General features: G+C 38.2%; 1 protein-coding gene across 1 annotated transcript in view; it reads left to right on the forward strand.

Annotated features, from left to right (window-relative positions):
* Positions 1–503: 503 nt before the first annotated feature.
* The window catches only part of LOC104460699 (leucine-rich repeat-containing protein 16A), a gene marked incomplete at both ends in the record, with an annotated part of 50,855 nt that continues 23,615 nt past the window's right edge, over positions 504–27,743 (forward strand). Inside the window, 11 exons of the mRNA XM_010078718.1 lie at positions 504–601; positions 957–1,027; positions 1,155–1,228; positions 6,363–6,438; positions 9,322–9,410; positions 14,140–14,234; positions 18,362–18,448; positions 22,175–22,278; positions 24,246–24,323; positions 24,441–24,517; positions 25,459–25,563. Coding sequence (XP_010077020.1) covers positions 504–601; positions 957–1,027; positions 1,155–1,228; positions 6,363–6,438; positions 9,322–9,410; positions 14,140–14,234; positions 18,362–18,448; positions 22,175–22,278; positions 24,246–24,323; positions 24,441–24,517; positions 25,459–25,563 — 954 coding nt within the window. The remainder of the gene's footprint in view (positions 602–956; positions 1,028–1,154; positions 1,229–6,362; positions 6,439–9,321; positions 9,411–14,139; positions 14,235–18,361; positions 18,449–22,174; positions 22,279–24,245; positions 24,324–24,440; positions 24,518–25,458; positions 25,564–27,743) is intronic.

Consider the following 27,743-nt stretch of genomic DNA (forward strand, 5'->3'; position numbering starts at 1 on the left):
GCCCTTCTTGTAGATGAGTGTCACACTGGTAAATGTGACATATAGAGATTGGAGCTGGGTATCTAGAGCGCAGCCTAGAAGCCACATGTAGCTACTCGGCATGCTCTGTGGCTCTTTACACTGTAGTGCTTTTTCTACATAAAAGCAATGTATAAGCAGCAGCGGTTTCAGGGTAACCAGTAATACCACATCTCTCCCCTATGTTTGGACATCCTTGTGTTAGTTGAGGACCACAGGTCTCCTTAGCTTGAGTGATCCTGTCATAGAAAAGGGCTCAGTTGCTCCAGTAGGCACAGGGTTAATCAATAGAAAGAAATAAGAGACAAGCGTTATTCTTGCTGGGTGGCATCCCGATGTGTGTGACTTTTAGGCAGAGAAATGAGTTGTACTGAAGATGGTAATTCTTTCTGTACACTCATTTAAAATCATGCTTGAAATAAAGAAGATTTATGAATTTAAAAATACTTTGAAAGTAATTTTTTTTCCCCTTCTTTTGCATCTAGGAGGATTCTGAAGAAAGTAACTATGGAACCTTCAGAAAGACTGGCTAATCTCCAGGTGCTGTGGGACAGTCAGACAGTGGCAGAACTTGGACCTTGTGGTGAGAATGAATTTAAAGGCTCAAATATAAAAAAGGCTGTAATTGCAGTGTCAGGAAGTTTTAATTCTATTTCTGTCAGAAGCTTGTAAAGGTGTAATTAGTCTTAAGGTGTAATTAGCATGGAGCAGACTTCTGATTGGTAGGTGAAGGCACTATTTTGAGCTTTCTTGCAACCTGCCGGGCAAAGATAGAATAGTCTGTTTCTTTCAGCAATGCAATGGACAGCCTTCAGAGAGAAAAAGAGAGTGAGTTTTTGAAGACTGGATCTTTAAGTATTAAAGTATCCTTTTAGATGTTTGTTTGTTTGCTTGCTTGTTTTACTATTATGTTAAATACTCTCTTGGGTTGTTTTTAGGAGGATTTTCACAGATGTATGCTTGTGTTTGTGATTGGCTTGGATTTCCCTATAGAGAAGAAGTGCAGTGGGTAAGTACATGTCTTGTTCTGGAGCTCTTCAGCTAACTGTACAAATGGTGAAAGAGCAGGTAAATCATAGTACTTGGAAATAACCAACAGCTCTGTAAAGATGTATTTGGTTACGTATTTTTAACAGGATGTCGATACAATTTATCTGACACAAGATACCAGAGAGTTGAATTTGCAAGACTTCAGCCATCTTGACCACAGGTAAACAATATGCAGTAATTGTGCTGATATTTTCCAAACTTTCCTTGTTCTCCCTTGCAATAGGGTTTGTCTGCCCTTGCTAAAATGGAGCAGTCCCATAGCTGTTACTTGAATCTGCAGACCTCCGAAATCACCATTTGTAGCATTTTTTTTTTTTTTCAGCAAAAAGCTGCTGTTTTTGCACGAAAGCCCTGGGGAGAGCACATTTCATTGTGGAGCCTGAGAAGATAAATATATTTTGCTAGTGGAAGCACTCCAAAAAGTTAGCAGATAGATATATTTCCTGTGATGGCGAATATAAGAGATCAAATTCAGCAGAGAAAACATGCAACTGCATCCGGTGGGCAAAGCAAAAAAGGAAATTATGCACTATTTTCTTATGCAGAATCTTTTTCTCATAGTGTACCCAGTAAAGGAAACTATTTTTGTCAGCAAGTCAGTAGGAGGTTTATGTTGTTCAGCTGAATCCCAGCTAGTAGTTTCTCCACTTACAGCAGATGGCATCAAAAACGTATTTGCAGAAAGGAACTAATTGAGGGTAATTTTACTACGAGATGCTGAAACTTAGCTAAGTGTTATATTTGGTTTACTGAATTTGGCTGGCTGAGAACGTTGGATTCTAGGAAAAAATGAATCTGAAGATATTTAAGCAGGAGGAAATTAGAGGAAGTTTTAACTAAAATCCATCATTATACAAGGAAAATGAAAAATATAAGAAACTGTAAATAAGATAGAGAAAGCATTTGTTTCTTTGAGAAAGCCCAGTGGTAGATTTAAGAATCTGTCAAATTTACAATGTTAAAATATAACAGGGAGGCTGAACTTGGAGGTAGGCAAATAAGAGTATTTTGCCACAGAATTCTTTGCAGCTTTAAGATATCTAGTATGTAGACTCACAGAAAACCCCACTGAAATTCTCAGCTTCTGTGATGGATTTTAGCAGTCTGCACTGAATCCCATGGCAAGGTTACTAAGTTGTACCTCTGGCTAATTCAGAAGTAACTTAAACAAGACTACAGGGCTGCAACTGGTGCATGATGGATGTAGCCAAAGACTGGTTGGTTAAAGCTGGCTCAGAGAAGATAAGGAAGGGAGTATTTTTCAGCATAAACAAATGTGGGACAAGAACATAAGAATGCTTTAAACATGTTGCAAGGTGGAAGTGCTAAGACCATGGGGCGTTCTTGAGAAAGTGACTTACAGATACCCAGCTTCAGTAGAAATTAAACGTTTGAACAATTTATTGGGAGTGAAAAATATTGCTTATTAGGAAAGAGTAAATAGAAGAAGTGTTTTTAAGTATTTAGAATATCTCAGCTGGTTCAAATGAGTTGGCTTTTGGAAAATGGAATAATGGTTTGTTGCTTCACAGAAGCTTTTCATGGAAGTATACCTTACAAAATTGACATCACTGAGGAAATATATTTGTGTTGTTAATAAAAGTCTTTATTAAACATCTTATGATTGTGCAAGTCCAAAGATTCAAAACAATTTTGGAACTATTTACATTTAGAGCCGTGGAATCCATCTTGTGATGAGAGTTTCTATGTGTTGAGGACTGCACTGAGAAAAAGGTTTTGGACTGAAGTTTGAAGAGAACTAGTTTTTTTAGGAAGCCAAAACCTTATGATTTTCATTAAAAATATGAATCAGGATCTGAGATCCCTGTCAATTCAGGAATGTATGTGAGTGTTTTGTGATTTAGCACAGTGAGAATGCTATAAATTAACAATATGCCATCATTCTTTGGATTTTGAGACTGTTGTGTATCATGTCCCCCTAATTTTTGGGATTGCTGAAACGATATACTTCATGTTGTGAAGCACCTGTGAAGTGAGGTAGGATGGGTACACCAGTTCTATAGATACAGTGGCTATGTATTGCAAAAATAAACAATTTGTTTTCTTCCTGGTAAAACATTTCTGTTAGAGGTCAACATAAGATGGCATGAATTATAGATGAATTTAAGTTCCCAGAGTGTCTGGCACTTTTACAGTGCATAGCGTGGCTTGCCACATGGGAACATGACTTCTGAGGTTTTATCTGAAGTTATGTTGTGCTGTGAACCATGTAATTGTTTAAAAACAAAAGAAGACTCAAAATGAACAGCACTTATTTAACTCAGTAGCATTATTTTTGTCTGTGGAGCATATGTTTTATCATATTTGGACACTCCAAAAATTGTCATAAAAAAATGATTGGTTAGATTTTTTTTCTTTACACTGTTTAAATTTCTTTCCATCTTAAATACAATGGGGGATAGAGATGTTGAAAAAACATGAAGGCATTAGTGAAGTTTGAATGTTGTTGAAGCTTGGAGAGATTTTCTGCAGTCTGGAAGAAGAGAATCTGTTTTCATTTTAAGATGGCATAGGTTTGCATTTTGTGAATCTTACTTTATTCTGGATGGTAGTTTTGTAAACAAACTAATAAATATAAGCAACTCAACATAACTTAATGAGGGAAAGTTATGAGAAGGCCCTGCTTTTGGAAAGGGTCATTAGCACACTTTCATAGCGTATTGCAAAATAATTCAGATCATTGTTAGTGCCACATCTAGAATTTAATAGAATAAAATGAATAAAGCAGTATATAATTTTGAAAAGGAAAACTCAGTGACTGGTGCAATGAGGTTAGGCAAGCTCAAATCACAAGAAGGAGCAGGGGTAAATTCCTAAAGGGCCCTTGCTGGTTAGAAGCACCTTCAAAAATTTGAATAAAATAAAAAAAAAAAAGACTGAGCTGTGTAGATTGTCCTTAAAATCAGATGGTAATATCTGAGAAAGCGAAGCTTCTAGACAGGCTACTGTAGAATGGACAGAGGTTCCCCTGTCTTCAGTCACGCGGGGAGGAATGGGGTAGGGGAGCAGCGGTATCAGTGGGTGTTGCTGAAGTGTGCCAGTACCTGTGCTTGTCTAGAGTTTGAACAAACAGGCCTTGACTTCTGTGGAAGGCGAAACTATTTAAAGATGAGAATTTGCAAATCAGCTGAGTCAACTTATTTTAAAATATTAATGTCCTGCTGCAGCAATGTTTCTTTAACTTCTTGAAAGTGTGATGGTTTTCCCACTAATTCTGAGCTTTCAGAGTTTCCCTCCGTGGCCTGGGGAGGAGAGGGGGGAAAGGGATGGCCTCAGGCATGTTCTGCCTGCAGCCACTCTCCTGCCCAACTGGTACTGAGCTGTTGCCAACACTCTAAGCCAGCTTACCAGCTCCTGGTGCAGTGTAAATGCTTGCAGCCAGTGATCCCTGATCACTATCCCTCTGTTCCTTTGGAGGAACTGGTGCTGCTGCTGATGACTTAAATCCATCTGCTGGTGGTGCCTTCTGCATCCTTTGTGGGTGGAGGTCCCCAGCATGAACAGCTCTGCTCCACCAGTATGATGGTGGTACGGTCAGCCTGTCCAGTGTTTGCCCTGAAGCATTTGCCACCAGCTGTGGCTGGCTGGTTACCACTGAGTGGATAAACCAAAATTACACCTGAAAAATAACTTACGTTTATTCCACTTCCAAGGCAAAGGCACTGTCAAGAGAGATGTCAAAGCTGCTAATTCATTACCTTCTTATTCATCGCTCCAGGGGAAGGCAAAGGAGGATCAAACCTCTATGTGGGCATTCCTTACTCCATAGCAAGGTTCCTGCCTGCCCAGCCTAAGGGGAAACACCTCTGGGTTGGTTTTTTGCTCCCTTAAATTTCGACAGTCAGTTACTCCTTTACACGGAGATAAAGTGTGTGTGTGCAGGAACAAAACCGACGTGGTGGACAGAAATAAAACTATACACTTCACGAAGCTGGTAAGACTCTACTGTGCCAGTGGAAATGAATTCACACTGAGATTTGATGTGTGCTGTGAACAAGATGGAAAACAGGCTTAATCTTTGAAGGGCACCACACGCTAGTTCCTCTGCAGGAGTGTGAAAATGGTCTATTTGCATGAACTTCACAGTTGGTGGGCTACAGTCTTTTGCTGCAAAATGCCGCACCTTCTTACTGTTACCTTAGTGATGGGTTTGTACTTAAAAATGTAGCAGCTGCAGTTCCCAATATAGCCTGCTGAAGACTTGTCCATGTGATGTTGCCTTGTCTCCTGGCTTTCCTATGTGTTTAACAACCACCCTGAAGTGTCTAGATGTTTGTAGACAAAAAGCGAAGGAGAGGAAGAGGGAAAAGGAGATGTGAGGAGGGTGCTGCTTGTTTAGTGCAGCTCTGCACCTACCTGCGTATGTCTTGAATGAAAAGCTGGCGGCAGTGGGACTAGCTTACAAAAACCAATACTTTTCAATTTCTCCCTGCAAAAACTGAGGCTTGGATGGCACTATTTTGCTGGTTGGATATGTGCATGTATGTTTCAGCTCTTCTAAAGTCAAGGGGTTTCTAAGTAAAGTCCAAGTGTAGGTGTATATATGTATTTAACATGTGTCAAAATGATCCAAGTGCTGCGCTGCTAAATAGTGTGCTAGTGCTTGACGGATGATTCTGCTTGGGGGTAGTGTACGGACATGGCGTTTATCAACGTCTGTCATTGGAGAAACTTCACAGAGGGAGAGCAGATCACATTAAGAGGCTTGGAATGAAGAAAATGGGTATAATTTAGAATTTCATTTGTGAAATCCATTTTACAATTAAGGAGGGTTTGTACTGAAAGTCACGTTATCCTTTTGCAAGTCTCCTGGTTCCTGGGGGAATTTAACTATAGAGATGAGACAACGAGGTGTTCTCCAGAAGCATTCAGTCATGGAATTATATTAAATCATCAGACTGCCAAAAAGCTTTTTAGTGTCATGCTCAATTATAATTAGAGGTGATTAAGAAGCTTAAATATGTCACAGGCTGAAGAAAAAGTAATGCTAAATGTAGGAATGGCAGCCCAGACAAATTCCTGGTTTAAAAATTCATGCTAGAATGGATGTCAGTTGGTCAGTCAGAAATTCATATTAAAATAGGAGAAAGACACACAGCTGCTGGTGATGTTTGTTTTTTACAATGCAGAGCTTCCTGTAATGGCGATGGTAGGTAATTAGGATTGCAAAAAGCATGTGAAATTAGATATGGAAAAACACTTAAGGGGTTGTTTCAGTTGACCAAAGCTGACAGTTATATGAAATGTGTGTAAAAGTGTTTTTCTTTTTCTAGAGACTTAATACCTATAGTTGCTGCTCTGGAGTATAATCAGTGGTTTACAAAGCTGTCCTCCAAGGATCTGAAATTAGTAAGTAATAAAGTGAAACTATTTACCTGCTCCTACCAGGCTTTGCTGTGTTTTAGAGGATGCTACTGCATTTTTCAAGGTAAACTTTTTAAGGCAAGTACAACTGGGCAATCTATTGAATTTTTTTTTCTCTTAGTCATATCAGGAAAATACAAACCCTTGGATAGTTAGTTTGTGCCATAGAAACACTGCCAAGAGTCAGGTCTTGTCAAAATTTCAAGTGAAGGAAGTCTGAAAAAAACCTTTGTTTTGCAGTAACAGTAGCCCATAAAACTATTTTGTTAGGCATTGGTGGCTCCCTCAGACAGTATTGGGTGACTAAATAGGAAACTAACTCTAAAGCAGCCCGAAATCTCAGTTGCTTTTTGGAGGTGGAAAGAAAATACCAAGATTCTGTTTTTTTTGTTTTCTTGCATATAAAACAAGTTTTTCCTCTTAATTTTCATTGCAACGTGGTGAATTTTTCTCCCAGTTGTCTGAAGCTAACCCGGTGTAGTAATAAGTGTGTAGTGATGTGTGGCATTGGTGTTCCTCCACATCAGTTTTCTTTCTTGAAAGCAAAAAGGGGGCAAATCTAAACAAGTTGGACTACTGAAGAAAGGGGCAAGAACATCAGTAATCAGGTGACTTTTAAAGTGTATTAAAGTATACTATTTGTTCTAAACTTGAAAATTTGTAGTCACAGGTGGAGTTAGTGCTTTGAAAAACTGTTTGCACACTTGCATCCACAAGCTTTTTGTCCTTTTAAAAATGAAGGTTGAGTCTCATTTGCACACTTGCATCCACAAGCTTTTCGTCCTTTTAAAAATGAAGGTTGAGTCTCATCTTGTTTAAATTGATGCAGTTTTATTGATCTGAAAATATTCTTACTGCATTCCTAAGCTATAATTTTCTAAGAAAATTCAGTAGAAACTAGCTTACGTGATTCTTGGCAGAAGAGTGGGCAAATAGCTTTTCTTTCTTGATGGACATCTTACTTGAAATTAGGCACAGAATGAAAGGGGGGGATATTTTTAGTCGTGTTATAGTTTGCTGTTAAAATCATAATTGTTAAAAGGTACTGCACAGAATGAAAGGGGGGGATATTTTTAATCGTGTTATAGTTCGCTGTTAAAATCATAATTGTTAAAAGGTACAGTGCAATTAATCCCTTTTTGCTTCAGTGAAATGATGTAGTTTTCTTAGTTACAAGACTGACCAGTGTAGTTTGCTTAGAATAAAAACTGGCCTTGTTATCTGTCTTGAGATATTTTTACGTGAAAGTTTTTTGAGGTACAGTACAATTAATCCTTTTTTGCTTCAGTGAAATGATGTAGTTTTTTTTAGTTACAAGACTGACCAGCGTAGTTTGCTTAGAATAAAAACTGGCCTTGTTATCTGTCTTGAGATATTTTTACGTGAAAGTTTTTTGGAATTCTTAGCAACTTTTCTTTGGAAAACAAACAAACTTTGTCAACCTTGAAAATGCACCAATTCTTTAAAGAAAAAACAAAAACACACCAAAAAAACCCTTTTTATCTTCCACACATTCCATTTTCAGTCAAAAACACAAGAAAAACCTAAATTGTTGGACAGTAAATCTGTGCCATAGGAACACTGCTGAGGGTCAGTATGAGGTCAGACATATCCGGAGGCCATTGAATGCTTTGTGCTTCATGAGTCCTGCTCTGACATTGTGTTTGATAGATGGTATCCATAGTGTTTTTATAGTACATGCATGAAACTTTCCGCTTGCAATCACACTGCTGTAGAAGCGTTGTGGTAATATTCTGAATTATTGAAATACGGAAGGCAAAGACAGAATTGGGAAGATGGCTGAGTTGGCAGTTCAGAAAAAGTTGTCCCCTTTACTGTGTAAAGGATGAATAAGATTTGATGTGTGTGGTAGATCAGGTTTTTTGTTTTTAGGAGATTCAATTAGTTTAAAATTTAAATCCTAGAAAATGTCAGTCTGTCATTAGAGACACAGATGTCCCAGGTATGAATGTCACATTGTCTTTAAAGGCGGATAACAGAATAGTTTCAGCACTTCATGATCATAACTGAAATTCAGCTTTGGACTTTACATGAATGTTGGTTAGTGTGTACTTTGAGGAAAAAAAGGCAAATCCAGAAGCGAAATAAAAGATTATAATAAAAGGTGATGAGGTACAGAGTTCACTGTATGGCTTTTGAATCATTAAGGTTTTATCTCTATTTGAATGAGCACAGCAAACAAACTCTTTTGTTATCATGTTTTGTTCACGGTACTTGCAAATGTCCATGGAAATTCTAGAATCCAACAACAGTAAGATCATGAGATGGGATTTACTTCTGTGTAGGTTGGGAGAATTCATACTGAAATACATCGAACCTTAAACACTAGTCCTTATCAGTCTTTGGAGGACCTGTAGCTAGAGTGCATTTGCTCCTGAGTGTTTTGTTTGGGGGCTTTTTTTGGTCTGCCTTATAACATCTTTCTTTGTGTTTGTTTGTCATTCCTGGTCTGGCTTTATTCTTCTTTGCACTAGTTGCCACTTTCTTCTTCTGGATTAGCATGCATATGAACAAGATTTCTTTAAAAAATTAAGTGAGCATTTTTTCTGAATCACAGGGTTTGGGGTTTTTACTGCTATTATAAAAATATTGCCCCCTATGATTAGGTGGCCAGCTTCATAAATGAGTCACTTTTAGTCTGCCTTTGGCATCACTGTGTCTTTTCCAGAAGTTCTCTGTTGCCATCTGACTCTCTCTCTGGGATGTTCCTGGTATTCTTACTCACTATTTATGTATAACAAAAAGCTGATCACGGCCTAGATCCCGTTACGATGTACAGCTTATAATTCAATAACCATCTGTTCCATGTTTGTGTTGTTTAATACTGTTCTGTCTTTTCTGTGGCAGTCCACTGATGTCTGTGAGCAGATCCTGCGGGTGGTGAGTAGGTCCAATCGATTGGAAGAACTGGTGTTAGAGAATGCCGGGCTTAGAACGTAAGTAATTCATTTGAAATGTTGCATTAGTTACTGCTTACTTCCAGTGAAAAGGATGTGTGATGTGTTAGCCAGAATAAACATTAAAAAACCTTGTGCTTGATGTCTGCCTTCTACTGGGAAGCTGGTAGTTACAAGATTTTTACCAGGTTTTCCAGAGGTTCCTTATGTCCAAGAACTCCCTTTAAAGTGATGTTTTGTAAGATTCTGCCTGGAGAATTGGGTTAAGTGAAGCAAAATGGATTGGGTAAGAGAATGAACACTAAATCAGCTCACACTGTTCCTCTCCAGATATAGTTGCCAATAGAAGTGTGAACACCTTTTTATCATTTAAAAAACAGTGTTTGATGTTTGTTAAAAAAGCGTATTATTCCATCTTGCATAACAGATTATTGTTTCATTCTGAAGAGAGCTGGTTTTGTCTTACTGTGGATTGCAGTCTTCTCAAATATAACATGATTTACACATTAGCAACTTTTTTAAAGAAGCAAGAAAGTAAATTATTAAGTTTAATACCTTGCCATAGCCTTAAAAGAAAGGTACATAGAGATAAGCCATGCGATTTAGTCCTTGCACATGTTTTAAATACAGTAAGTTGTAGTGGCTAGGTAGTGGCTTTTTTTCACTTCACAGGAAAGCAAAGTTCAAGTTACAAACTAGCCCAGCGGTAAGTATTTGAGGCTTGTTTTAGTATTAGAATAGTGTCCAAAACCATGTAAACAAGATAAACTCTGGTGCTAATGGATTTCTGTGTTAATAAAAAAAGTAGTGGAAAGGTGGGAGAAGCAGAACACCATACAGAATTACAAATAAAGAAGGGAAACAAGCGCAGGGGGAATATTTGGTGTGCTTTACATTGTTTCCTCTTCCATCGTTTGGGTCTTTTCCCCCTTATTTTGCATTGAAACACCTTTACAAGAAAATCGCCTAAATGACACTGGAAACTTCAGGTGGAGTTTGGAACTGCATCCAAAGTTTCTGATCGCTAGTGTGCTGCCTTGAGTAGCTGTCATTCAAACATAAGCACTTGATTTTAATCTCGTTTTTCTTGCAGTGTGTGCCATGAAATTCAGTGATAATTATTAATACGAAAGGATGCATTGACTGCCTGTGCACATTGTCTACCTTAACTTGTCACAGTTGGATTAACTGGTTTCAGTTTTAACAGGACTTGACAGATAATCAGCCTGTGACTTTGCTTTTTATGTCTCCATCTACATGCGCAGTGTTTGGCATTTTGCCTTGGTGTGTATCTGCTCTGATCAGCATTGTCTGTCTGTTTTTCTCAAGGATACATTTGTCAGTTTTGCTATTTATCATGTCTGCTTGCTAGGAGGAAATCCTGTTGTTACTGGGTATCTTCCTTCGCATAGCTTACAGACCAGTCATTTTTAATGAGCTGTGACAGACTGCCGGAGCAGGGTTAAGAAAGTGTTACCAAGAGCAGTGCTTTCAGAAATACCTGAGCAGCTGTAAGAGCATATTTCTTCTTGCAGCAGGGTCAGTTTAAGACTATTTCATTCTTCTCTACCTCCAGCTACTCATTTCTGTGATTCGGTTTGGGCCATGGCCCCTTAAACACTTGTCATCTTCCCAGCTGATGAGACAGCAAACTATTGTGCAATAGTACTTGTAAGGACCCAGGACTAGGGAACTGCGGACTTGCTGTTGGGGAAAACAGATTGTCAAGTGAAAGCCCCTGTCTGATAAGATTTGTGCCAGTTTAGTTGCTCTTGAAAATTTTATCCCCATTGCTATTTCTTTAACAGATGTAAGGGGTGCAGTCTAGATTACGTTGGATGCCTTTTATGCATATAGCAAATGCTAATGTTTTGGTGTCTTAACTGAGGTAGGTGATGTCCAGATTTCAGGGAAAGGAGAATCATTCAGGGCAACCTGAACAAATGAGCTCTAAAAGAGGGTTACACCCCTGAGGTGTTTCAGAGTAATGGGACAATATATGATAACCAGAATATTAATTTCCATGAAACTGCGTGAGAGATTCTTAAGTCTGCAAAGGCCTGTTTGTAGGAGCTAGTGAAAATGATGTATTTGTTCTGCTTACGTACTCTCTGAAAGCTGGCGCGCAGAATGTCCCTACTGCCTTCCACACCGTCCTCGCCAACCCTGTTCCACGGGGAACAGCTGGCTGTGACAGAGGGGGACCAACAGAGATGGCTGCTGCTGGTACCCGGAGGGCCTTTGACAATGACATTGCATTTCATCTTCCCCGGCTGGATGGGCTCTGAATGTCCTTAAACCTAACAGTGTTAGTTCTTCCACATGCATCCTCTTTTTTTCTGTTACTGGGATGTTGTCTAGACAGATCTTGAGGAAGTGCTTTGTTTGACTGAGATTTCCAGATCTGTGGTGTTCTTATGCTTGGTGAAATATCCTTACTCTGCCATACATATAGTTAAATTGATTCTTTTTTGGGCTTTACCTCCAAGCCTGAATGTCCTCAGTTCAGGCGAGCATGGCTGCATAATGCTCCTACAGAGCAAGTTTGATGCTCTGTAGGAAGTGTCAGACTTACATTGCATGCTCTGTTCATGAAGTGTGCAGCCAAAAAAGGTAATAAATTTTAGGACTTGAAACAAAGAGCGAACAAAGGAGGGGAAGCGATGTTGCCTGGTGAGCAGAGCCCAGGTGCCTCTGTTTATGGTAGAGGCTGCACAGGGATTGGGGAGGTTATGTTAGTTTTTTCCAGAATGAGCCTTGGAGCTCCATGTGCCCTACATAAATAATCCAGTGCGTTCTGGTAACAGTGGATTTACTGTTCCTTTGCTAAATAGTTCACAAATGCCCCAGTTGTCCAAAACGTTCTGGTAATCTTGCCTATATTGGTGGCAAAACCTGGAACAGAATTTGTAAACAAGCCTGGAGGTGTAGGCAGGCCACTGTAATGACAAAAATTTGTTAGGGTTAAAGGAAAAGGAGGAGACTCTCCGTGAAGAAAGGTTTGTTTGTTTGGTTGGTTTTTTAACTGAAAGCCTTTTTTTTTTTTCTGGACATAAGGATTTTGATTCAGTTGCCTAAGCACAGGCATCTAGTGCCATTTGAAATGCTGGAGGGTGTTCACAGAGTTTTGGCAAATGTAACTGTTCACCTACAGGAGATAAGTAGTCTTCCACAGCAGCAGCTGGTAGCAAAGCAGGATACCCTGAGGCCTGTCAGGTGGCAGAGATTAAAGTCCAGAATTTCTTTTTGTTAGAGTATTCACATGCTGCTTGTATTTTATGAAAGAATTTGCTTTTCCTAAAGGCAGCCTATGCTTTTCCTAAAGGCAGCCCATCATCATGTGTTTGCAGTGCTGGAACCTGTTCTAGACCAAAGAGTCTGTCTAAGGACATGGGGTTTCAAATGGAAACTAAACTTCTCTGGAATGTCTCTGTACTGAAGTACACCTTGCAATAACAGATAACCTAACCAAAAGCTATTGAGGCTGTTGCTGTCCAGTCTCCACTGTTTTCCAGATACTTGAAGAGGATGCTACCTCCACTGCAGTTCTCAGCACCCAGAATGATATACTAGTGTTGTGGTAGGCAGGATGTGTCCTGGGGAAAGAGGGCAGTGCTAATTGTCACTCTTCCAGCAATGTAGCTGGTAGTTCTCCAGCACTGGCCTACAGGAGGTAAGATAATATACTTCAAGGCAGGGAGAGAAGGAAGCTCAAGGCATATTTTTGATTTCTACCTCAGTGTCTAACTTAAGTGAGGTAAGAACATTGGAATTATAGTCTCACTTGAACAAAAGCGCACAGTAGGGCTAGTCCCTTCATGCATGAAAGCTTTCCAGTAGGTACAAGGACAGGTTTGAGGATCTATCTTAGAGCTGGTAACAGCCAAGAGCCTTCTGATTTAATCCGAGGAACATTTCTCCACTGGAGTCTGACAGTGTGGTGAAAACCCAACCCATTCAGTGTTGTGGGTGGGGTAGTCCAGCTGCTGCAAAACGCTCTGAGGTAAAGTAGCATTCCCTTGCCTCTCAAGTGGATTTGGAAGAGAGGTAGGTCACACTACTATAGCTACCTACCAGAGTTGGTTAAAGTTCCTGGGCTGGCTGTTGTGAGCATTATAAGCTGATAAACTATCGTCTCTCTTGGGACACATTGCCAGGACTGTGGTCAGCCAGTTATGTACTTCGATGCTTCTCACTGTTAAAAGATACAAGCAAAGACCAGTTCATCAGTGTGCTGCTGTTCTTTGAGAGAGCTATTCCCACTGTTTCACAAGGTCAAGGTCAGAAATACTCCTAGTTTGTTGACCTTCTGGATATGCTGCAAAGCCCATCTGTTTGAGTCACTGTTGATGGAGAGCTGCTGCAAGGGAGGGGGTAGGCATGTGAGTGAAGGAAGTAGTGGTATGCAAGTTGATGTACGTATCCCACTCATGCACAGTGTGGAGGAGATAGAAGATGTGCTCGAGTTTTCAGTTATTCTGTGTAACTCCTATTTTATATCTTTAGATTTTTATCAAAAGCAGTTTGAGCTTTGATTGAGTGCCCTTCAGTCTCTTAGGTCACTGAATAAATAATAAAATAACCTGCTTTGAAAGATAGCAAATTAGCCAGACAAGCACTGTATAAAACTCTGAAGAATCAGTTACTGCTCTGCAGTAGGATGGGCCCCTTTAGCCTAGTAATCCGTTGACACTTTTAAGCCTCTGAATGTGCTGTTGGTGGAGGAGATAACAGGATTCTTTCTCCCTCTCTTTTTATTTTCTTGCAGAGATTTTGCACAGAAACTAGCCAGCGCCCTAGCCCACAACCCCAACTCAGGACTCCATACGATCAACCTTGCTAGCAATCCACTTGAAGACAGAGGTACTGTAACATTTATATTTTTCTCTTTCTACAAGTGTAATGGGAGGATTACTGCTGCTCCCTTCGGCTTTGCCTGAATAATAGGTTATTGTTCTCTGTGTGATGCTCTTGTAAATATCTGTAGTATACAGATAGACTGAGAATTGCTATTCTTTTTTGATTTATACATATCTATTAGCTTCTTGAGAAATATTTGAATGTCTTAACCAACCATGGATTTCATTAGATTGTGTTACATTTTCATAGAGGTTTCTTTTAAAGGAAGATAGAACACAGTGACTGTTTAGGACTAGAAAGTAAGTAAAGTGGTGTGTATTTTTAAAGGCAATGTAATCAATTGAAAGATGAAGCATAAGGCAACTTTGTTGTTTGGATTATGTTTTCCTGATGGTTTTGTGGTTTTATTTCAGCCATTATTCTGTACTTATTTTCAGTATTGAAACTATTCATTTTTTCAGCTTTGCATTAGTCCATAGTGTTGTCAGTACTTGACGATGTTCGGTAATACTGACGTAACCGGCACCTTTATGGAGCAAAGTGCTGTTGACTCCACAGGGTGGAAAATTAAGCTGAACAGCTCAGCTTTTCTCAGACTAGGCATCCCTAGGCGTGATTTCAGTACATATCAAGTCAAGTCATTCCCCTCCCTTGTCTGCAGTCTTTTCACCCGAGAGGCTTTTATGTTTAAAATAAGGTTACATTCTTTCAGTCTGGAGTTGACCCTTCAGCACTGCCCATGTGAGATTTCAATTTGCTTCACTTAAATGCATTCCAGGCACACAGTGTTCTGGGATCAGACTATCTTGTGCTCCTTTTGGGCCAGAAGAAAAATAAGAATTTTATACAGTAAACCGTTTCTTGTTTTATTTGCTTTGTTTTAGGGAAATTTTCCAGTCTCTTTGCTGTCGTGATTCAAAATGGAAAAAAATGTTGATTTTGATTACAACCTGAGTGGCTCAGAATGTTGCTAACACAGTTTTGTAGGTGTCTCTCTTGCTGTTTCAGCAAGTGAAAAAGGATAGGAAGGGTTGTTTTCCCCTCCTCTTTTGTATCTGTCATACCACATGAAAGCCAATGTTTGCTGTGTTTTGCTGAAGAACATTATTATTACAGTGTGCCTTAGGCCAACTGCACTGGACAAAAGTTTCTGTTGTAAGTTGGAAAACGGGCTGTCACATTGTTGATTCTGCTTTTGAAGAAGTGTATTTAGATTGTGTTATATGGAAGGTTTCTTTAAAATAAAATAATTTTTATCTTGAAAACAAAACAAATGACCAAAGCATTTGGTAGATATTCTACAGTGCAGGGGATTTTTTTTTTTTTTTTTCAAGCATATCAGCGTGGGTACTTTCTTTGCAACAAACCTCTAGGTTCAAACCATTCTGCAGTATTTACATACAGGATACAAATGGAATGAAGAAACTACAACTTGGAGAAATTAATAGGGTTTTTTTGTTATCTCAGTCTCTCCTATCGCATATGCAATTAAGATCTGACCTTTCCGTTAGCGAATTAGATAAGTTATATGAGTACTTAAGGAGAAATTAACTATAATTGCAATGTGCAAAGATTGCAGCTTTTCAGTTTAAGAAAGATTTACGTATCTCGTGATCTGATGTTCTCTGAGTGCAAGGTAGAGTTGACTTTATTAAACTGAAGGGACGGCAAGCATTTCACAAGTAAAAGCTGGCATAATGGAGATTCATGTAAATATATGTATTTCAGAAAATTATTGAAAAATCGCCTCTGCGGAAACTTGAAGTTCAACTGGATTATTTTGCAATTATAATGGAAATAACACAGAGTTGTATTAATTATGAGGAAGAACGTATTGTTGTGCCTTGTTTGAACAGAAAAACACCCTAAGCTATTATATGTTCTTGAGTACCAATAAGTAAAGACGTTCTATTATTACATTAATGCAACTATCTGTATTTGAGAAGTGTGTTTAGTTTATCTAAGGCATATGACCTGACTTCAGTTCAAATACAAAGCAGTCTTTATATGAAGTGATTTTACAGAGACCAGTCTCTTAATTTGTGATTAGCTTCCCTTTATGGTACTGTCAATATTTGTGAAACTAACACCTGGAAAATTTGTTATCAGTCTTGCCTTTAAAATCTAGCCATACTGAAGCAATGGGAGTTTTGCTTTTGGCTCTGCTAGGATCAGAATTTAATCTCATGTTTTGTTAAAAATAATACAAAACATAGTGAAGCCTAAAAATACTCAAATTCAAAACTGTGTGCCTGGATGTAGTTAAGTTTACTTCTGCTATTGGAGCTCTCATGTCTGTTATGATATCAGCAAAAACGGGCATCTTAAAGAGTGTTCAAGGGCCTGAGTGACCAGAAGGGCTTTTTCTTTTCTGCATGTGATTCCTGTGTCATATAACTGGGTGGCTTCTTAACGCCCAGCACTGGTAAGATCTTAAAATTATCCAGCTCAGCTAGGGTGATAAGTGGTCTGCGGATTGTTAACTAAATACAAAGATGGAGAGATAAAATTATTTGCTGCACTTCTTACCCAAAATGCTTCAGAACAAAAATTACATTTGTGATATCCTTAATGATTCTGATTGCACTCCCTTTTCTCCTCTCTTGCCAGCATAACTTTACCTTGATTTTTGAACGTATATTTTCTAACTAAACCAGCTCAACAAAAGTGGACAGTCAGCTACAGAATATAAATTCTGAGGTCAGTTTAAGGTAGATTGAGCCTTCTACTTCAGAGGAGCTAAAAAGTTTTGGGTTTTTTTTACATAGTAGAGCTATGAAAGAAAGTCCTATTAATGATTTGATTCATTCTAGCTGAAAGTTGATAAGTCATACAGTTACCACTGTGTTTTACAGCAAATGATGCTGAGACATCATCAGTCTAACATTTTGGCAGTACAAATAAAATACAGTATGGTGTTCTGAGCTGCATGGACATTGCGCCTATCACCAGCATACACAAGATGCTTTTACAGAGAGCATTAAAACCCCTACAACAATATCTGGAGGGTAGCTGCTCTTTCATTATCAATGATAGGTAAAACATGATAAAAGCAGAGTAAGCATATGTATGTAACATACTAGTGGACAGTTTCATGTCTGCATATGTGGAGAACAGTATCAGCTTTTTCATTTACTGTGTTTTGAAACAAGTAAAAGGCTTTACCCCCTTTCTCTTTGCCCTTTTCTCTCCAAGTGAATTGCTGTAGAGGACTATGTTTTACACCTCTGGTTAAGCCTGGAGTTTCTGTGTTGATTTATTCCTCTAATAAATATTTAATGGATTGGTTCCATTGTTATTTAGGATGAGCCCTCTTAATCAAATTTCAATCTTTTGCTTAAATGGAGGGATTAAATTTATGGAGTGTGCAACTTGGACGCACTGAGAAAAGGCTTTAATGAAAAGTGCACTTTTTTTTTTTTTCTTTCGTTGGATTTGTGCTGAGGTAGTCCAGTCTATGTCAGCATCTTAATAGGATTTTACTGTTTGGGGCCCCAAGTGGTTGTAGCATTTCCAAGCCTGCGTCCTGGCTGGTACCCTGCAGGCTACTGTAAAGGAGTTAAGTGTCCGTTACAACTTGGTGGAGGTTTCAGACCCTTAGGATTTATCTCAGAAAAAGAGGTTAGTGTTAGCTATGGTGGGTGTCTCTCCTGCGTTGGCAGCCCTTCCTTTTAAAAGAAAGTGAAAATAGTTCAATTTTCACGTGAAGTACCATTTTTAGGTTTTATTTTGTGGTTGGTTTTTTAATGCTTTTTTTTTTTTTTTTGGTCTGAACCATAGAGCTTCCAGATGTCCCAAGTGCGGACTGTTTCACATGTGTAATGTCTTCCCTTTGACTCCTTCTTGAAAATATGTGTGCACTATATAGTTTTTAAATGAGTTAAGGTGGCTCACTGATCGTTTAATAGCAAAGTTCCCTATCTGTTCAGTGGTTAGCAAAGAAGGGATCTTGGCTACATCAGTCATTTCAGAGATTTATAGTCATAAAACGATGAGGTCATTTTGGGCCCAGCCTGACAGTGAGTGCAGTTTGTCATGTAAGAGTGTTTGCCCCTGGTGTGATTGCTGGGAAAACCTGAGATCACACAGTTGATCTGAAAACGTCCGTTTTCTCTTTGCTCCCCAAATAGGTGTGTCATCTTTGAGCATCCAGTTCGCCAAACTTCCAAAGGGCCTGAAACATTTAAATTTATCTAAAACCTCCTTGTCACCTAAAGGTATGTTTTATAAGTATGCCTCTTTTTTCTGTTCTAAAAGTTTCAGGCTTCCATCCTAATAATACCTTTTGTTACTGGATTATAAAGTAGTTAGTTCTGTAAATTATTTACATGTGCATTCTCAACAGCACAGGGGCTGAACCGTGGGCTGGGTTCTGTGTCCCTTTCAGTACTTTGAAAACTCTTACTTCTATAAGCTTTTGAGCTTGAACCTGTATTGTAAAGAAAGATTGAATTTAGAATTGGCATAAATGATGTTTCATATATGCTTCAAAAAGATGCCTGAAGCAAAAATATTTAGGGAACTTTCCAAATGTTTTGCACGCAATTATTTTATGAAACACAGTGTTGTGACAATGGCTGTTAAGTGGTTTGCTCTGAGTAAAGACTTCTTTGTTTGATAATTGACAAATTTCTGATTTGATATTGTAATGGAAATGTATGTATATTTTAAAAGGAATAACAGTATTGAAACAGAAGGCAGAAGTTTTCAGAGTCTTTTCCTTTGCTGTTTTACAAATAATGGATGCAGTGACCTCTTAAACAGACTGCACAACCCCAGAGTCTCCTGTATAGAACATGAATGTTAAAAATAGAAAAAATGCACTGACATTACTGAAGCTTTTCGCAGATGTTGATGACCTGGAAAAGATGAGTGATGGTATATGGAGGACATTACAGATAGTAGCCATGCTCTTTTATCCTTTTAATTATTGCTCTGTGAAGCGCAGATTCTGCGTTCTCCTAGGCTTTAAGGGTTGACCTGGGGGAGTATGGGTGGGGAGAAGGGGTTTTTTGTTGGTTTTTATGAATGTGTGTAGCTCTTTTTATGGTTAACTAAATAGTAAACCCTAAACTGAATTTATTCAATCATGATTTTCATTAAAAAGACTTTATTAAACTCTGGGCTTGTTTTTTTCCACTGCTGACTCTATTTTTGGTGACAAGCAATTAAGAATCTTGACTAAGCTTACGTGTACTTGTGAAATTAGATGTTCATGAATTTGACAGAAATTCATGCAGTTCTGGTATGTTCGTGCATCTTGTGCTTTTTCTTCGTGTGACCTGAATGATTTCAGCAAGTGCTTGTGATCATTGAGTCAGGAGAACTTACTCTTACTCTTCTGTTTTCATAAAGAATAAGTGCCAGTTTGATGAAGTTTATCCACAAAACTCTTGTCAGTAAAAACGAATTTTGAGGTTATGAAAAGAATTCAGAAGGTTTTTAACACACTTTTTAAAGACAATTTTTAAACAAAAGCTGAAAATATTTTCCAGTATGTCTAATACTGACCTTATGTGAATCCTAGTCCAGACTGCATTGCAATAACTGTCTATTCTCTAGACAGTAACATGTCACCATGAATATTGGCATATGTCCATGGCCACTTCTCAATATTCCTTAAAAAAGTAGACATGATGTCTTAAAATAGTAATTCTTGCAACCCTCTGGACCTGAAGAAACTCAGCTTCACCTCTTTGGTTGACTGCAAAGCTGTCTGTCTTAGCCAGTTTTCCTTTAACTTAAGAAGACAGTACTGAGTTCGTTTTAACTTGGGAGGTTGTTTTTGAACTTGTAATATTGAGGGGGGTATATTGTAACATTTTCTGTGGGGAAAGTCTAAAGGAGACCTTGGATCTTGAATTCGGTAGACTCCAAGATGCATGGATTTCCCCCCCGTGTCCCCAGCCTTTTTTCTTTTTTCTTTTTTCTTTTTTTTTCTTCTTTTTTTTTTTTTTTTTTTTTTTTTTTTTTTTAGCATTTTTGTTGTAGAAATTTTCTCTCCGAGATATGAGGGTCCCTGACGGAGTTTTTTTTTTTTTTTTTTTTTTTTTTTTTATTTTGAGCTTTTCAGTATCAGAAATTCTGTGCAATCCCTCACTGGTTTTGACCTTATTTAAAGAGCACTTTCTATTCGAGATAAGTTTCTAAGATTGAGAAGTGAAGTTCAGGTGGTAACTTCCCAACTGATCTTTCTTCAAATATTGTATCCCAAAGTTCCTGAGAGCTATTAACACTCTGAGCCTCCTGAGAGCAGTAAAAGAGCATGAAAGATTGTCTGCAAATGAAAGTGAGATTACTGTTAGAGTGTAACATGAGGTAGGTGAAGTTCAAACAAAAATGTATTGGTTTGAAGATTCTGTTTAAATGGAAAATTCTAGTACACTCATTCAAAGACAGGGCTTGCCTTTCTGAACCCAAGCCAAAGGCTAATTAAAAAATCCCTTATTCATGTTGTTTGCCTTCAGCGATGTGGCTGTTTTTGAGCAGTTGTCCCTTTTTAAACATGAAACAAGCAGCAACATTACGGATTGCTGGATAGCTCTTCTTCTCCCCCAAACTCAGACACTGCTCCTGAATTCCCAGAATTGGTTCTCAATAGTATATGCTGAATTGTTGACAGTACATTACATTCATTTCTACTTCTTGTTGTTGCTTATAAATGCTGTTGAGAAGATTCACTCAAGTGAATCCAGAGCTATAAGCTCTAGTTGTTAAACAGAGCTTTTAAATCTTTCAAAGTTTCAAAAAGTATTCTTTTGCAGTTTACCTTTATAGACAGGGTGTGGATTCAACAATGCTATGTTAAAAGAAAATTACACTGAACAAAAAAGTTTTGAGACTTGGCAAAGGTGTCCCTGTGGCTCCTGAAGCCATAGAGCCATGCTACTATCATGGAAGTCTTTCTTAACATTTGGAAGCTTGGAAAACTAAACCACTTAAGTATTTTGATCTCCAGTGGCTTGCTAGCTGCTTCTTCCACATCCCCACTCATAAATCAATTTCATAATAGTTTTTAATTGAAGAATGGACACGTCCTGTCCATTGAATGCCAGTCCATTTTCACTGCCCAGTAACCTTGAGAAATTGCCCAATATTGTGTAGTAGGTCAAAACACCTGCCCACTTCATAGCTTTGGCCAGGCATTTAGAAAACATACACATGTACTGCTTGAAAGGCAGCAATAGCCATCTACACTAAATTAAAAACTTGGTGATAAGCTACAGAACCCTGGGATGAAAGTTAGATTTACTGGCAGTAGCCACGTCCTAATGTGTATTTTGAAAAGCTGAAGAATTTTAGAGGAAGAAATCTCTAACTGGTTTGTTCCCAATGAGAGCTTCTTAATTTTAATGCGAAAAATATTTGTTTGTTCTGATCAAGAACTGAGAGTCTTTATGGATCTCTTGGTATTTTAATTACTAACTATTTTTCTGACTTTACAGGCAAATACGTAATTGAAATATTTTTAATTTCTAGGTCTCATCAGTTACGTTTGAAGTTCTGCCAATTATAACTGTTAATGTACTTGGTCTTTCACAGATGCTTTAATCTACTTCCACAGATACTTTTATTTAAATATTGTTTGCAGGAAGACACTGTCTTAACATTATGGAGTAAACCCTGCTTTAAAAACTTGTTTCAAAATGGGATTGCACTGTTAAAGCCATTGTTAACTTTGCAAAAAGACTTCTTCCCTGGATCCAGGACCTATAACACATGTTGGCTCCATCAGGGCAGCTGATGGAGTGTGGTCAGGGCAAAACAGAACCTGCAGAGTCTCCTACCTGTGTGGTGATCTGTCTTCCTGCTGCGGTACGGTGGTGGTGACAGGAGGTCATTAAACATTTATTTATGTCTGTGTTCACTGAAATAGTGCACTTGTAGGGTCTGGGCTCATTTTGTCTAGAGTAGACTTGAGTACTGACATTTGTTTTTTGCAGGGGTGAATAGCCTTTCGCAGTCACTGAGTGCCAACTCGCTGATCACAAACACGCTCATCTATCTTGACCTCTCAGGGAACATGCTCCGTGGTGATGATCTCTCAGTAAGCACTTTCTTCTCATTTGCCAGTTAATGTATGGATGTTTTAATTCATTGTTAAAAGAAAGGCAAAGCCATTTTGCTTAGATCCTTTTTGCCTTTATTTCAGTACAGTTCTAGTAGGGATGGAAAATAACATTTTGATCTCTACTCTTCAGTATATAGTCAGAGAATTAAGTTGCCCAACACAAATAAACAAATCCACATAATTTTAGTTCATACTTTTGGTCCTTGGATTCTACTGATAAATGAGAAAACTGCAAGTGTGCCACTTATTTCAGTGGACTTACCATGCTCCCTGAGTTCTGTTTGAAAGTGGCCAAAACACCATTTAAGAACCGCATCTTCTTTTGAGTGATAAGTGTATTACAAATTTTTAATTGGAAGGTTGGAAACAATTTCTTTTGACTTGGAAAGTCTTGATTAATTTCTAGTTTTCAATTTTTTTTTGTTTTTATAAATAAATCTGTGCACCTCCTTGACATATGCTGTTGAAACTCATGACTCTTCAAAAAATGTAATTATTTTTGAAATTCCTTATTTCATTTTATGAATCACCATAGAGGTGCAGCTCTATTTTCTCTATAAAAAAATCCACTTAGTTCTCAATTTGCATGTGTTCACTTTTTGACTGTACATCTGTATTTCTTTCTCACATCAAAAGTTGTGTGCATGTAAGGTTTTGAATTCTTGAAGTAGTAGACATCTAAAATATGCAACACTAGAGTCACCCAATCTTATAATTTAAAGTGCAATCAGACATGACTATGACTTTTTCACAAACCTGACTAGTTTCAGATTCATCAGCACATTCAAAGATCTAGTCTTTTCAGACATGAGGTGAAAATTTCAGTGGGAGAGTTGAATTTAAAACTTAGCAAACAAATAGTTATATGTGAATAAATTCACACTGTGAATTACCCTTAAAGAGAGAACAACATAGCAAATAATGTAAAAAGTAAAATAAAATTTACAACTTTAATAGGTAATGCTTAAGGAAATCTGATGTCTACCCTACAATATTTTTAAGGGACATAAATACAAAAAGTGGGGCTTTTCTTAGCCTGTCAGAGAGAGAGGTACGGTTCAAAGAAAAATCTTATTAATACAGAGTTGTCTTAATCTGTGGAGCAGTTTTCCAACAGGAGTAAGGAAATCGTGTTATTTAGCAATTAAAATAAACCCTATCAAAGCACAAGGATTTTTAAAGCAGGGATCTTTCTTGCGCTGTAGGTATGGGGCTAAATGACCTAATTTTTAGAAAGTTTGGATCTATTTTGGAAATGTTGAACGTGCTCTGTTTGGCTGGATTTCATGTGGAATTGAGCGTTCCACGTTTCTGTGAATGCGGTCATACTTTTATCTTTCTGTGGTGTTCTCTGAGACTAAAAGAAGCCCAAAATAAAACAGCATACAGCAAGAAGTTTTACATACACTAACATTTACATGACATATCCTATGCCATACTAAAGCCACCAATACTAAAATCTTGTTATGTGTTCTATGTTCTCCCTTAAACCTTTAATGCACTGCTGATACTAAGAATTAACCATGGGCTTCAAATGCAAATTAGTTGCTTCACTTATGCTTAACAGGGCTGGCTTAAACTTACAAGTCAATTAGCCTTTCTGCAATGTGACAGCAAAGGGAGTGACATTCCAAGGTATTTCTAATTAATTATAATTAGCTGTGAAAGTGAATTGCAAGGTAACTTAAGACTTGTGTATAAAGAGTAATGTTTGGTATATGTAATCTGAGCACCATGTTTTCCCCTGTTGTTTCAAAAATGTATAGCCTTCAAAAGTAAAACAGGTATTGACTAGGTGAATAGAAGTTTCAAACATAGCTCTTCTAGTGAAATTTTATTATAAAATTCTAAAATGTAATGAGAAGCAGCAATTCAGTAATTGGTGTCATAATGTCAAAATTAACATGGAGATATTTCTTTTTTTTTCCCTCCATTAACTATAGAGCCTGTACAATTTTTTGGCCCAGCCAAATGCCCTTGTTCATCTGGATTTATCCAACACGGAGTGTGCACTAGATATGGTAAAGATGTTTTTTTTATGGAGATTCAAATACCGAGGAAGCATTCCCCACCTTCTATCCCTAGGTACTTTTCTGGGTTAATATAAAGGAAAATCAGTCCTCTTTGTTTTAAACCAGGTGTGTGGAGCCCTCCTTCGTGGATGTCTTCAGCATCTAGCTGTCCTTAGCCTCTCTAGGACCCTTTTTTCTCACAGGTACAGTTTACATGTCATTACTCTCAACTCCTGCAATATTTAGTTTTATAAATTCTTGCTCTCATGTTGCACCTTTCTGAGAAGAAATCTAAGACTTGATAAAAGTTGTAGAAGCCTTAGTACTCTATGAAATAGGTATTATTTATTCCAAGGAAAATATTTTCTTACCCTTTCTGCCCTTTGATAGATGGCTGTAAAATAAGCTACCTTGTCTAACACCTTTTTTGTGATACGGATGCAGTGGAAAGCCGTATCTATAGATATATATCTTGTGTCTCTAAGAGGCATAGCATCAGACTTTGAAGTCTGACTGACTTGACTTCTTTTTAAATTTGGTTTTTCAAGTTTGTATTTTTAATGATTTGATGATGGTTACAAATGCTTTTTTTTCCGTTTTTTGTCCCTTTCCAGGAGGAAGTCCCTTTGGAAAGTCTTTGAGACTGAACATTGACTTTGTAGCATACTTGCATTGTAGGATATACTGACATTAGCTTCCCTTTTCTTCAAATCAGTGTCTTGGGTCCATATCAGAGATGATACCTAATTGGGGCGAAGTTACTCCAGCACTGAGTAATTATTTCTAGTGATGAAAAAGACAATTTCAAGGTTTTTGTAATGTCCTGTTTGATCTTAACGCTTGTAGGATATAAGTATCTTCACTATTAACCAGACCTAAATGATCACTCTTTGTAGTTCACCAAACAGAAGCTAGATAGTAATGTCTTCTGTGCAGCAGTGCAATGCTGAGGATTGTTTGTTGAGTCAACATTTTGATGTTAGCTTATTTCTAAGCTAATTGAAAACCACTGATTACGGAGCTGTTGAAGGTACAGCAAATTAAACATGTAAAAGATCATTACAATTCTGACAGCTTGCATTCACTATTTATTGGGATGAGGGCTGTCTAGATGCTACTTCTTAATGAATTTGTTTCCTTACAGAAAAGGAAAAGAAGTCCCTCCCTCCTTCAAACAGTTTTTCAGCAGCTCACTTGCTTTGATGCAGATTAATCTTTCGGGAACGAAACTCCCTCCTGAGCCTCTAAAGTAAGAATTTAATTTCATTTTCTCCAGTTGCCTAAAACCTAGCTTGTATTGCTATTATGTGTGTGCCTCATATTAAAAATTAAGGGGAAAGGATTTTGCTTTTTTTTGCATTTGTACATTATTGATATTGCAAGACTGAGTTTCCTAGTGATCACACGTTCAAGAAGTGTTGTTTCCATCTCACAGTTGAGACTATTAATCATATTTTGCTTTGTGGCAGTGTGACAGCTGTTTAGCTTCCATCAACATTTTTTTGGTGATATATTTCTTACTTTGTGGCTTACAAACAAAACTGTTTGCTTCACAGTAAAATGGGATTATGTACTTGTGTGAGTGCCATTCCTTTGAGGCTGCAGTGTTGCAACAGCTGTTGGAAAACTGAACCTGTTGCAGTGCTTGGGAGAAGAAACCTATTGCACAGCACTATGCCCTCCTTTTGGGGGGAAGAGACAGTGTCAGCAACTTTTAGGAATGCTAAGTGTAGTGCATCTCTTTGCTATACATCTATATATGCAGATATTTATGTGTATGTATGTATACTTATGTAGTTGGGAGCCTGCCTCCTGAAGGAGAACAGGGAATGGAAGTGGGCAGTAGGTCAGCAAAGGAGTAGCTAATGAATGTGAGTTGATGCCAAAATCAGAGGTGTGGGATATAAGGAGTAGTTAGTTAGTACTGGATGAAAATCTTTTGATACAACATGGGGCAATGAAAGGGAGAGAAAAATGACAAGTGCCACACGGGAAAGATGTTTTGGGATATTTTTTCTTAATGCAATGTGACATTGGAGTGGACGGTACGATAAGATGCTTAAGTAAGATGCACTGGGTTGAAATCAATATTCAACTGCAAGAGCTGAATCACTTTAGCTATGATCTTTCACTCTGTTCTGTGTGGTGCTCTTGACTGGTGTCTTGCTTAGAGTTTGCTAAGATTAGGAGGGTATGGTACTGATGTGTTTGCAAACAGAGAATATTGAGAAACACATGGCTTGATTCCGATTAATTTAGGGCCGTTCATTCTGTAGTGGAGGGTAGCAGGGAGCTATGTTTAATGAAGCAAGAAGTACGGAGGATGTATGTGACTAACACACGAGACAATAATAGCAGTGCTACAGGAAAAAAAAAAATTCTCGGAGACATTGAACATATCTATAAAGGCCAGGAAAGGTAAGAAGCCCCAAACACTAAGGTTCGTATTTATCTGTTCTTCTTGGCATGTTGAGTACTCCTGGGGTGTAAGGAGTTTTCTCAGGTGAGTGCTCTACAGTTGTGCTCGTGGAAGATGTTATTGTATTAATTTATCCCAAATACTTGTTACCCTTTGATCTGCCAGCTATGCAGCAAACGAGATCTTCCTAGTCCTTTTCAGCCAAAGTGATCTGTATTAGCAAAAACGTACTCTGTTTAGGCTAATCTGTCTCAATTTGACTGAATTGGGTTAGAGGGAGTTACTCGCGTGACTGGTGTTGTTGGAAGTAGAGGCAGTGATGGGTAGCGTAGGATGAGCTGAGAGCAGTAACCTCTTTCTCCAGCACAGACAGCTCCAGAAAGGAGCATCTGTCCAAGGTCCAGCTGGACACGGATGGTCTCGAAGTATGCATGCCACTCTCACCTGGCTGGCATTTTGGCATGGACTTAATTTGTTTTGTTCTGATGTCAGTGTTCACCTCTACCTAGAGGGCAGGACAGAGCTCTTAATATTTTTTTGTGTAGTTTCCTTGATGTGCTTTTTCTCTGACCTGAGCTTTTTTCTCCAGTCTGAGTTGAGCGTATCTCACAACACTATAAAGAACTGTGATCTGCAGTACACTTGGCTTTCCCTCTCAAACCCTGTATGGCTTGACTGATATACTTGAAAAGCATCCTGTGGAAGTTAATCTGGTGTTAAAAGGACTGAGGATGTGCTATATCATGGGGTAGCTGCTTAGCATTTTGGTCTTACTTGTAAGAAATTGCAAAACTTCTACAGAATAATTAAGATCATAGGATTTGTTAGAGGCAAGAAGATGGAAGCATCTTTTTTCAGAGACTTATTCGTTACTGCCAAGACTGCAATATCACATGAGGGATGATTTCTAGAAGGAAAAATAAAAATGACATAGTGTATGATAATAGTACTTCTTTGGCATCTTTGATCAGTGCATATCAAAAAGCTTTTGACAATGTGGGCCTTAGAAC

The sequence above is a fragment of the Pterocles gutturalis genome, unplaced genomic scaffold (assembly GCF_000699245.1).
Source record: "Pterocles gutturalis isolate BGI_N339 unplaced genomic scaffold, ASM69924v1 scaffold12378, whole genome shotgun sequence".
In the NCBI taxonomy this organism is placed as follows: Eukaryota; Metazoa; Chordata; class Aves; order Pterocliformes; family Pteroclidae; genus Pterocles; species Pterocles gutturalis.